The 12,551-nt window shown below is 39.9% G+C and overlaps 1 protein-coding gene across 3 annotated transcripts in view; it reads right to left on the bottom strand.

Annotated features, from left to right (window-relative positions):
• Positions 1-1,614: 1,614 nt before the first annotated feature.
• ST6GALNAC2 (ST6 N-acetylgalactosaminide alpha-2,6-sialyltransferase 2) overlaps positions 1,615-12,551 on the bottom strand; it is a 45,379-nt gene continuing 34,442 nt past the window's right edge. For all 3 annotated transcript variants that reach the window (XM_075177759.1, XM_075177760.1, XM_075177761.1), the window contains 6 exons: positions 11,655-11,817; positions 10,591-10,729; positions 8,461-8,564; positions 8,280-8,363; positions 6,906-7,005; positions 1,615-6,820 (listed from right to left, as the gene is read on the bottom strand). In XM_075177759.1, coding sequence (XP_075033860.1) covers positions 6,653-6,820; positions 6,906-7,005; positions 8,280-8,363; positions 8,461-8,564; positions 10,591-10,729; positions 11,655-11,817 — 758 coding nt within the window. In that variant the 3' untranslated portion in view covers positions 1,615-6,652. The remainder of the gene's footprint in view (positions 6,821-6,905; positions 7,006-8,279; positions 8,364-8,460; positions 8,565-10,590; positions 10,730-11,654; positions 11,818-12,551) is intronic.

Here is a 12,551-nt window from a genome sequence, read left to right as displayed (position 1 = left end):
CTTCATCTGTCATAACCATCAGCTGAAAAGATGGTGACTCAGTAAACTCTATGGAGATCTGCCTACACTGCTGGCCGTGAGTGCATGAATTGGAACAACACCATTAGATCATTTACCGAGACTTTTACTCTGTTTATACAATCAAATAAAACTATAGGATGCGCTTTGGAACGATAATCGTTCATCGTGGGAGTTTACAGATTGATGAAAATCGGGCCGCATGGTCGTTTATTATGTGATTGGCCCGATAATCAGATGAAAAATCTGTAGAGTGTACCCACCCTTAGTTACATGTCCTACACTGAAGCCATTGTTCCAATTCTTGCAATGATTAGATCTAATAAGCTTATGGTCTTTTGTAATTGGGGATGTAAATGGGAACTTTCACTTTACAGGACCCATTCAACCAAAGCACATTTTGAACCCTTTGTCAAACATGCACTGCTGAGAGCTAATAAATTGACACCTTACTGGATACACCCCTGGTCCAATACCATATATCTATTCTTGTACAAATGTATACTAGCAATATTGTCTGCTGGATATATGGCTCTACATAGTTGTCTTGTCTGTACTATAAACCTGCAATTCTGGATGCATAGTTGGTCTACAGGAATGTTTTAGAAACATTTAGCACATCTCTGCCCACAGTTCCTTAAATAAAATTTAAATTTCTAATTTTTGATTTATGGTGGAAAAGCTATTTTAATAGCCAAGATAAAGTAAATACCTTCAGTGTTAACAAGGATATTTCTGCATGTTGTGAAAGATTTGGATTACAATCCAAATGTCACAGTAAGGACCATATTGTGTGGTTAAAAATTATCTTTTATTGTATAGATAAATTATCAAATTATAGGACATAGATAAAGATTAGATAAAGTCATATTTTAGGGCTAATCAATGCAGGAAAATAGTTACTTCTAAAAAGTTGCATTGCTAGCTTGCATATTATAATTTATCACAACACAAATCTAATTAACAAATAAAATATGTATTTTTGATTCAGCTACAGTGTATCAAAACATTTGTACAGTATATAATATATAAGTGCAGCTGAGATCCATTATGCATTAATACCACTGTACAATAACAAATAGATTCTAGATTAGGCCTGGCCAACCTGTGGCTCTGCAAGTGTTGTGAAACTACAAGTCCCAGCATCCTTTGCCAGTAGATAGCCAGCTGATAGCTGGCAAAGTATGCTGGGACTTGTAGTTTTACTTCACCTGTAGAGGCACAGGTCAGGGCAGGCCTGTTAATTAGATCACAACATTAACCTCTGTGACATGTGTCAGTGGTTTATAATCCATTTTTTCATAGGTATAATTTTTGATATTATTGACATGATCTGACAAGCAAGTTTTCAATTTATATAAGCTTTGATCACCTTGGTAATTAATGCATACTTGCCCACTCCCGTGTCGGTCTCATGGGAGCAGGCAAGTCTCCCGCATCATTTTGCTCCTCCCCCCACCCCTGGCAGTGATATATTCTGTTTGTAACGGGGCAGATGGTTGGCACCCCAAAAGTAGTCTAAGGAAGAATTCTACAGTATGGTAGAGAGACGAAGGTCCCCCCAGTAGTGTTGGAATAAAACAAGGTACACAGGGCTAAAACTGCATAAGCTTGTGGGTTTATTCTCTTTGCTTGTGGCATAAGGCTTTACCACAGCAGATAAGTAGCGGTAGAGTAGAGAAGTAATAGTACAATACCATCAACATGTAATGTTATTTAACATGTCACAAAAGAAATCACATTTTAGGAATCTCGGTTCAACAATATGCAAACACAAATCAACACAATACTTTTAGTGCAATTATACCGATTATACTTATCAGACAAAAATCAGCAGAGATGCAACAAGGATAAATCCAGCTTGTTCAGGTTAGATCATACTTGCCTGTTCTCCCGGAATTTCTGAGAGGCTCCCGAATTTCGGGGAGTCCTCCCCGACTCCCGGAAGAGTAGGCAAACTTACCGGATCCTGTAAAATACCAAATTCACAGCATTGAATAGCGGGAGCAGGGCTTAATCGTGTCATTAAGCCCCGTCCCCGCTATTCAATACCTTGAATTTCTGTATTTTATGGTGGGGGCGGGGCTATAGTGACGCAACAACGTCATCATGCCCACTCCTACCCTCTGTAACATGATCTGTACTCCGGGATCTCCTGGAGTACAGATTTAAAAAGTAGGCAAGTATGGGTTAGATGCTTTCTAGTTCACTCAATGATATACAGAATCCAAAGGGGTAAATTATAATCCACAGGTTTAAGCAAAGTTTCAGCTGACACACGAAGCTTATTTACTTGTACAAGTTGAAATCAGTAGTCCACTTAGAAATCCGTCTAATGGAATAATCAACTCTCTCCCAGGAACTGTAGGGTTAAACAACTTGCTATTCTCTCATCAGCATTCATTTTAAGCACTTTCAGTCAGCTTGTAGATAACTTTAAATACAGCAGATTTGGCTGGAACAAACTCTTCCTTTAGCCAGTGCTATAAAACCTCTCAATAGCAATATTACAGTTTCGTTCAGAGGTTTTAATAACACAGTTTAATGTCTCACTTAAATAACTTATCTGTCTTCATATGAGTTCTGCTGACATCTCATGGGCAGTGGCAAGTTAGGTCTTTTCCTATACTGCAAAGGTGCTTCTTTCTGGGCTGGCTGCAAACATCCATCGGGACAACAATTAAGCCATAGCATTCCGTGGCTCTTTATGGGAAGATCCTGCATTAGTTCAGCCAGCAGACACAAACATCACTTCTTTCTCTAGCCAGTCTGTTTTTGGCTCCTCCCCTTTCCCCCAAGAATCTCCCTGAAGCCTTCTAGTACATTCTTGGGCTCTAGAGAGTAGCTGTAGTTTGCAGTCTTTCCACCCAAAAATGGCCCACACAGTTTGCATTTAACTTCCCAGAGGCACTCTGGGGAACTATATGAATAAGTACATACAGTAATATACCTGTGATTTACATGTTCACCTGGGTTCCACATCAATTCCAGAAGGAAAGACATATTTTTAACTGTATGTGTTATCAATAGCTTATGGGTTTATGAAAAATATTTAAAACAGTCCTTTGCTTATCAGCCAATAGAAATGTTCTTGTCTATAGACTGCTACCAAGAAATAATCCATGCAATTATTTTGTCAAGCCCACAAACCTCACATTATTGCGCCTACGTAATGTTTGCTGGCATGTCATAATTTTGGAGGTCAACATTTCCGTTGGTGCAGTTGTATCATCCAGTGTGTATATAAAGTTGTCACCTCTCCCACTCTCTCACTCGCAAGTCGTGGAGCCTCAGTGATAGGACCGATTGGAATTCTCAGGACCGATTGGAATTCTCGATTTGTTTCTGTTACTCCTTTTTTTCAGGTGTGGTAATGGCCTTAGGATCTGCTGCATAAGTGATTGGTAGTGTTTCTGCAGAGTGTGAAGAGATTGCTGTGATTCAGAACTATATCTTGCAGGGGGAGACCGACCAAAGCATGGAGTTTCAGGATTCCACTTTTTCTGATCTTGTCCCACAGGTAGACTGGTTCACAATGTTAAGTACCTTGCTATGAATACTGTCTCCATTTTTTTCTTCAATATATAGGGAGCAGGGGCTGGCTAGCAAATCTGAGCCCAGCTCAGCAGCCTATTAGAAACATTTTAAAGGGGGAAAAAAACTGCAGGAAGCCCAGTGACCTTTGGTAGCTCCCGGGCCAGGGGACGGTTGCTATCCTGTCCCCCTGCCCAGCCAACCACTGACAGCCTTCTATATACTGTGATCAGGACTTTGCACAATCAAACTGCACTTGTGTGGACAGTGTCCCTTTAAATGTTTTCCCCACAGATATTGCAGTCTTACTTTTGCGTAGTTGACATGTGCAAATATGTTCTCTGCTATTATTCAAGCAGTGCAGGGTGGGGCCAGCAGTATTAAAAGACTCTCCAATATTTATATAGCCTGCTTTATGCAGTGTTCAAATCTCTTAAGAGGGGGGGGGGGCATTATTCCCAATAAACTCTGGTGTTTTGATGTTACTCTCACAGAAGTAGGCTGTGGCCAGTGATGGAACCAGCATCGGTCTGTGTCCACTGCCTGATGATGAGCCTGAGATCCTCAGTTTCTCAAACCAGCTTCTCTTTCATGAATACAAGGATCAATCAGATGCCCGGCATCTATAGTTTCAGGGGATAGATGCCCCAGCAATGAGGCCAGGGGCGGATCTAGAAAATTGCTATACCCTGGGCGATTTAGGGGGGGGCGACTTAGGCCCTGCCCCCTTTCCGACATCTAAGGCTGCCGGCGGCTGCACACTATGTTTAAAACACAATTAGAGCAGCCGGGCAGCACACTGTCACTGCTGAACGGACCTGCACATACTGTGCAGCCGCCGGCAGCAAGTCCCTGCTAGGGGGGGGCGATTGCCCCGATCGCCCCCGCTGGATCCGCAACTGAATGAGGCCCAGGTTCTCTCTCTGATCTCCATAGACAGGTGACTCCTCTTAGTGGGTGGTAAGGTGGTATTCAGCAGCCTCAGGGTTGCTGTTTCAATCCAATTGAGACACTATTTCACTGATGCCGGATATGTGACTGGATATTAAACTAGAGAGCGTGCGCTGATAGCTGCTACTCCATGCTCGTCCAGACCCTAAGTGTTCTTAGTTCAGTAAGACTAGCAGCTCTACTTTAACAACTAAGGGCCCAGTCACTAAGGACAGTAATGCAAAAAAAGGAGTAACTTTGCACCTTGGCAAAACCATGTTGCATTGGAGGGGGAGGTAAATTTAAAATGTGATGACAGATTTATAGCTGGGCTAGGGCATGGCTTAGATCAACTTTAAATTTCAGCTTAAAAATAAAGCTATCAAGTATATGTTCGCTACTTGACAAAACAACCATTATTTGACTTATATGAAAAATAATAAACTAATTTGCACCCCTCACATTGTAACACAGTTTGTCCAGGAGCAAAGTTGCTAATTTTTTTGCTTTCCTTTCCTTAATGACTCAGGCCCTATATATTTAAATTGGTGCCTTTGCTTAAAAACATCCCTTTTGTAAATGAGGGTTCAGCCATAACTATAAAAAAAGAGTAATGGCTTCCATAGGAATTAAATCCTCTTTTGCAACAAAAGAAATGTACATTTTTTTATAAGGACTGAAATACTCTTATATTTTATACAGAAGAGTGAAACATATGCCACATATCTTATTTTTTTACACATTTATTTAAAAATATATTTTTTTTTTACAAATTTTTATTAACACTGATTAAGACCATCCCCATAAACATCATTTAAGATACATCCATTGAATCCCTGCTTTAACAAAAAGCCTTCATTGTAACAGCAAAGGTATTCGCTTTCACATTATAGAAATAAAATAAGGCACAAACCCACAAGTATTGGAAGTCAAATTGATGACAAAATTATGTGACAACATAGTACAGAACTTTTGAATTCCAAGTAGTTATTAGGCCCAAAAAAAAATAAATATATATATATATATATATATATATGTATATATATATTTGTAACAAGGGCATTCTTTACTATATTTAATAGGGGCAATCATTATCATTTATAACAGTGGCATTCAGGATTACTAAAGAACAGTGCAACCATTAAAAAACGGGGGCCAATATTTAGTCATCTACAATGTGCGTAACACTTATAGTGCACACTTGTGGCACTACAAGTGCATGTATACACTTCTGCCCATGTGCATGCTAGTGCTTGTAGTTCTACAAGGCGCCAGTATGCAAGAACACTCATGGCCTGACAGTGCATGTTGGCATTTGTAGTGCCACAAGAGTAAAGAAGGGTCATTTTTTTTAATGTAATGTAAGACAAGTGAGCCTGCTGGGATGGCTCCTGCCCAAGCCCATTGGGCCAGGCACTGTAGACCTCACCAGAACTCCACATCTTCAAACCACAAAACAAAACCAGATGATCAACATCTGGTTTCACCATGGGGTTTGGACCAAACCACATGCGGTGTAGGGGTTTGCAATCTGCCACGCTTCGGGTGCGGATTGACCTTTCACCCTCCAGACTGCAGGATGATAAATCCGGTGGATGGCGTTTTGCAAACCTCATACTAATCCTTAATCTATTCCCCCCTTATCTCAACTGTTCTTTCAAACTTTTGAGTAATCGTTGAATATTGCTGTTTAATCCACTGGTACAAATATGAAGTCATTGCTTGGATCTGGAAAACAAATATAGCAGAATAATGACCTTTAACATGTTAAATAAAATAACCCTGTACACTCTCTTCTAAATGTAGCCTGCATTTAGCTTCGTTGAGCGGCATGGCTGCTGTTTATCATTGTTCAAGAAAACAGTGAGTTCCATCATGTTAATATGTCAGTCAGTCGTCTTAAGGTTTCACAGTGTATACATCAAGACTCATTTCAATTCTAGTCATTTTGCAGTTAAGTAGTCTTTGAGTTGGAGCCAGAAAGCTTCATATTCAGTATCAGTAGTAATGAAGAAGAAGGCACGAATGTGGTAAATCTCACAGTAAGTCCCACTTGTCCCTCTAATCTGTATTTTATGGATCATTATCCTTTGCTAATGCTCACAGTTCCCCTCAGGAGCCACCGTCTCAGCTGGCTTTCAGAAGTCCTGTGAGAGAGACCTGCCACCCTTTACCGTTGGTATAGTTTCATGATCCCTCTGTCATTCAGTTTGCTCCATAAGCGCTTTTCCATTAACATGTCGTGATTGGCGTAGAACTCAAGTGGTGTCTTCTGTCTTTCATAGTAATGGTCAGAGAAATTCATGAAATTATCAGTGATAAAGCCATAGGCGTCGACCTGTGGAGGAGAAACACTAATCATTTCTGGAAAGGTGATTTATATATATCGGCTACAAGAAAGACGCATTCAGGTGACCCCATACCTGGTCGCAGCTATGTAGTGCAGTCAGCAACATCAACCCACCAGTACTGGGCATGTACAAGTGAGCGTACTGAGACTTTAATATTTCTGACTTCAAGAAACTGTAAGATGGAGAATTAGAATAAAGTTAAAGTAGCACATGGGAGGTATATAAAGATTGCGCAAGACCAGTGGCCGTAGGAGAATTGTCGCAAATATTTATTTTTGTAAGGCACTCTTATTTTTTTGTTGCCTAGAACAGGGATCGCATAACACACTTAATAGGATTTCCCTGTCTCTGTTTTACCTGTGGTCATTGGCTAGCGGCCTCATGCTGCTAGCCAATGACCCTATGTTGCTGTATTGTCAGATTATTGGTACACATGGATAAAGCTGGGTACACACTACACAGTTTTCATCCAATAATCGGCTAAATCAGCCGACATACGAATGCTCGTTCAAAAGTCGGGTCAGTGTATGCAGTGACACGATGGTCGAAAGTCTGCCCAAATGGACGATTGTCGCCTCATTTGGTTGGTCGTACCATTTAATATTATCATTCCAATCTCATTTCCGTTGTGTAGTGTGTATAAACTTCCGCCCGATCCACAACAGTGAGTACGAAATTACAGTCATTGCTCACGACAACATGGCTGTAAAAAGTCGCTAAAGGGACGTCCGCTCTTCCCTTTATCGTCCTAAACAAGGCTTGTGTGTATGCAGTCCATGGACCGAGCGATCGGACCATCGATCACATGTAAAATCGCTCGGCATAAAAAGTTGGTTGACATTTCTGTAGTGTTTACCCAACTTAAGACAAACAGGAGAAAAAATAAGGTGCTTAATTATAAACAAGAAACAAAAGAAAGATTCCCTAGTACTTGAAATGGTCAGTAATTAATTATTTATAAGGCGCCACAGATTCTGTATCTCCGGATACAGAAGCAAGCAACAAATAGATGAGGTAATACATATAACTAGCACAGATGAGTGTGAGTAATGCTATGGGGACTTGCACAAAGTGCAGCAAAAGACGTGACAGGACGTATGAGGGAGTCATACAGTAGACAGACGTGGGACAAAAGGTATAGAGGACCCTACCCCTGGGAGCTTACATTCTAGAGGGAGGGGTGGTGAGAGATAGTAGGACCAACTGGGAGAAAATGGAGATGACAGATGAGGAAGAGGAGGTGATGGATAGAATGGTTAGGAGGTAGTAGGATAGGCGAGCTTGAAATTAATAATACTTTTATAGAAGTTAGGTAACATCCTGCAACAGGAATATCATTATACAGTCTCCTAATATTTTAATTTCACAATTAGAAAAAAAAAGGACAGTAAAAAGTGAAATGAAAAATAGCTTAGCTTTAGGCAGAGGGTGAATGTATGGAGTTACCTGTCTCTGGTGTACAGTAGGAAGTCAGGATGCAGAAGTTTGAATTTCCTGGGAGTTGCCTCAGGACCATAGTATGCAGAAGGCCTACAAGGGGAGCAGTGAGGTATCAGTTCATTTCCAAGATCATTTAAATGGCCACCATTTTTTTAAAATTAAATTACAGTATATAGTCCCCACTTACTTGTCTCCTTTGTCGACACCACTAGGAACAGTGACCCCTAAAATGCTGGAACGCAACATTACATAGTCCCTTAGATCAGAGGGTATAAAGATGTAACGAATTCCCTAAAATTAAACATGATAGGAAAAGGGCAGGTCAGTGATGAGAGACCAATGCCAGCATTTAATGTACTTTTACTTTTTATATACAGAATATTGTCTACATCAGGGTTTCCCAAACCCAGTCCTCAGGGATCCCCAACAGTGCAAGTTTTCCATATCTCCTTGCTGGAGCACAGGTGTATTCATTACTGACTGACACATTGTAACAAATCCACAGGTGGTCCTAATTATGTCACATGTGATCCGGAAAACCTGCACTGTTGGGGAGCCCTGAGGACTGGGTTTGGGAAACCCTGGTCTACATTGTAGAAAATCATAGGAAACAAACAGAATGTTTAGTATGCCACTATATTAAAAATAAAAAGATATGTGTTTCTTTTCAGTTTCAAAATATAGGGGTTTATAAAGAACACCTGTTTTTTCTATAAGCAACAGCATACCCAAACAATTTAGGGCTGCCAAGGCTTGTTGAGACTAGTAGTGCACCAGCAAATAAATACTAAACTCTATCTTTACAAATGTATTACCACACCTCCCAATGCACAGGGGTGTCCCAGTGCTTTCCCTAGGCTGCATGAGATGCTAAGCCCTTTCCCTTTAAAAGAGAAAGGGCATAGTATCTCCTGCAGCCAATGGAGAGTTGGATATACCCTTTAAATGCTGACTGAGATTGTGCCTTCCGTGAAAATACAATTTTAATAAATCATCTGCACTGTTCTAAAATGCCTCGGGACATTGTTGTAGTTTTATTAAAAACTGAGCTGCTGAAACTATGGCTTAAATATACTGCCTATCATTTATTAAGCCAAATCTCCCTTGCATGTGAAATAACTGCACTACTACTACAATAAATCAGCGCTGTGTAAGTTTTATATATATATATATATATATATATATATATATATATACATATACATATATATATCTCCCTCTCTCTTTATATATATATATATATATATATATATATATATATATATATATATATATATATGTAAGATGTCCTCTTGAGTTGTAACATAGTTATCAGACTTAATCACCACCGAACCAGGTCTGTTATTTAGCCACACGAGTCAGCCAAAGTTTGCTCAGATTGGACAGGCCTAGTTGCTCTGTAGTCAAGTGAAATGACTACTGATGACAATATTGCAATCTGGTTAAAGTGTCACAACAACACTAAAATATGTGATCATCAGATTTTACAGTCTGTGATAAAACTCTGATTATGATTCAGCAGAATAATTGTTTTGTGGTCTACGTCTGGTGCCAGCTCATGGAACCTAGAAGAGCATAATGGGAATCTAACCAGCGACCCTCAGAGCTCTACTCTGAGTTCTACTGATCAAGGTTGTGAGTTACCTCCAGGCCTGGGGGTAAATAGCTTTATCTTACCTACAGTTATAATTAGAGATGAGCGGGCTCGGATTCCGCTAATCCGAGCCCACCCGAACAGTGCGGATCCGAACGGGATCCGAGCACTGTTCGGATATTTCCGGCGGGCAAAAAATTGAAAACGAGGCTCTGTCGTCCAAGTCTCGCGTCGAATCTCGCGAGGGGTGGGAGGGAGGGCCCAGAACAATTCCATCTTGTACCTCTTTTTTTGGCATAATGTGCTCAAGCTACCTCGGTGCAACCTTTTGGCCTAAAAACAATATTGTGAGGTGTTCAGAATAGACTGGAAATTAGTGGAAATGATTGTTATTGAATGTTATTGAGGTTAATAATAGCGTAGGAGTGAAAAAAAAAACACAAAACTGGTTTTTAGCACTTTTTATGTTTTTTTCAAAATAAATCCGAATCCAAAACCTTAAATCCGAACCAAAACCTTTCGTCAGGTGTTTTGCGAAACAAATCCGAACCCAAAACCTCAAGCAAATCCGAATCCAAAACACAAAACACGAGACACCAAAAGTGGCCGGTGCACATCCCTAGTTATAATGCATCAAGGCCCTCTGATCTCCCAGTGAGTCTGAGCTTGGTTAGTTGGTTACATCACATTTATTGATGTGCGGTGGTGATTTAATCTTCTTACCTGCCCTTTGGGTGTGTCAGTAAAGCCCAGATCGTAATAAGCAATCAGTGAATTCTTCATGGTATTGACGGTGAAACCGTAAAACGAAGTTTTTATACCAACGTCCTCCTCAAAGCCCTTTATCACTGCACCATTCAGCCTGAACAGTCAGGGGGACATAAAACAGGGGATACAATTGTGGGGAGATATTAGGAGGATGTGGGTAAAAAGACAGGTAACATGTTGTCCATTGCAATATATGGGGACATCTTCCATTATAATGATTATTTTCATAAGCGCACTCAGTTGCCTGCAGTTTACAACACCTCTATAAAGACAAAACGTGGGTTTTGGGAGCCGGCTTATAATTTAATTTATATTACCCACACAAAGACATGCTACAAATAATACATATTACATATTATATCTAACTGGGGCTTAAAGAGCCCAGCAGGACTTCTAGGTATAAGGCCCCACTGGTGAATAAAAACAGATGAGTCGCATCAAATACATTTTATATTCTAAATAAAATATAACATCCCTTATAAAATATGTTTTGGATAATGTTCTGATATACGGGGAAAATAAAATAATTGTACCCATGGTATCCTTGTTTCAGGTATGGTAGCGTGCCTACAGGGCCTTGCCCCCAAAATTTCCGTTATCCGTATTGTCCATCCATGCCTGTACGTCTCACCCATTATAATTACTAATTTTTAGTGCTGTCTACCCACTGAATAATGATCCATCATGACTCCTAAGTGTTTGTCAAGTCATCAAGTAGAAGACGCCATTGGTTCAGTGGAACACATTGGGGATATTAATGTATAGAAAGGGATAACTGGTGCCACAAATGCTAATGACAGAACCCCCAAAATCTGGCCAAAGGGCAATGTCTGAGAACCATATGTGGCCTTTCACCGCTTGCTATATTTATATGTACTGTATATATGCATTGTAGTAGGACGCTACTGAAGTGAGATCTCTCGGCATGAATACTAGTAAATATTTGGACCCTATACTAGCAATATAAGTACTGCTTATCATTACTTTCATCAATATCCCAAATCAATTTGGCCTCATACCTGAACACATAGTCATGTTGGTCTATCTCCTTGCCTTTACGTGATCCATTCAGAATTCCCCCATTTCCCACCACCGCACAGCTTATACATCCCTTTGGGGTCTGCCAGTCAAACAGTCCATGATTTGCAGAGTCATTGAGCAGCATTAATGTGGAGACAACATCTAAAGGGTGGAAATTGGACAGTTAGTTTTCTCAGTGAGTTATACATAAACTACAATGCATAAAAGTCTATAAAATTATTTTGCACCCTATCAGAAAACAAATGAATATGTTTTTGTAGGAGTAATTAGCATTTTTCAAATTCTTTGGGAATGTGACAACAATTACAATAGATAAGACAATTGTCACATACAGATAATGATGGCTCACAAAGTAACATTCAGAGTGCATTCTTAGTTTGTTGCTATTAACCTGAAACGTGGCTTTGCACCAGTGATGCAATATATAACAATAGTGTTTACTATTTAGTTCTGCTGTATCATACCTTTGTGCTGTCGGATGGTGCTGAACAATTAAATGGAAACACACCAGAGAAACATTGAAAAGGCACTGATTCATGCAAACAAAATAACAACAAGTAATAATTTATTTAAAATACAATGGTCATAAAAAAAAGTGCAAGACCCGGATAACCAATGGAAGCTGAGCTGCTGATTTGCACGAGTGCGCTTTATTTGGGCATGGGAATGTACAATCTCATATGAGCGTTGACAGCCCTGTTGTTTAAAAATAGAAATACCAGGGTAGCAGATGGCATTGAATGTGGCATTGATGAACCATTTAAGGCGTGTTTTCTCATCTAATAATCTATAGGGCCAAATTCATTAAGGAAAGTAAGGCAGAAAAAGGAGTAAATCTTTTCCTGGACCAAACCATGTTACAATACAAGGCGTGC

The sequence above is a fragment of the Mixophyes fleayi genome, chromosome 6, assembly GCF_038048845.1.
Source record: "Mixophyes fleayi isolate aMixFle1 chromosome 6, aMixFle1.hap1, whole genome shotgun sequence".
In the NCBI taxonomy this organism is placed as follows: Eukaryota; Metazoa; Chordata; class Amphibia; order Anura; family Limnodynastidae; genus Mixophyes; species Mixophyes fleayi.
Note: the sequence above shows the minus strand (reverse complement) of the source record. Positions and strands in the feature narration are given on the sequence as shown.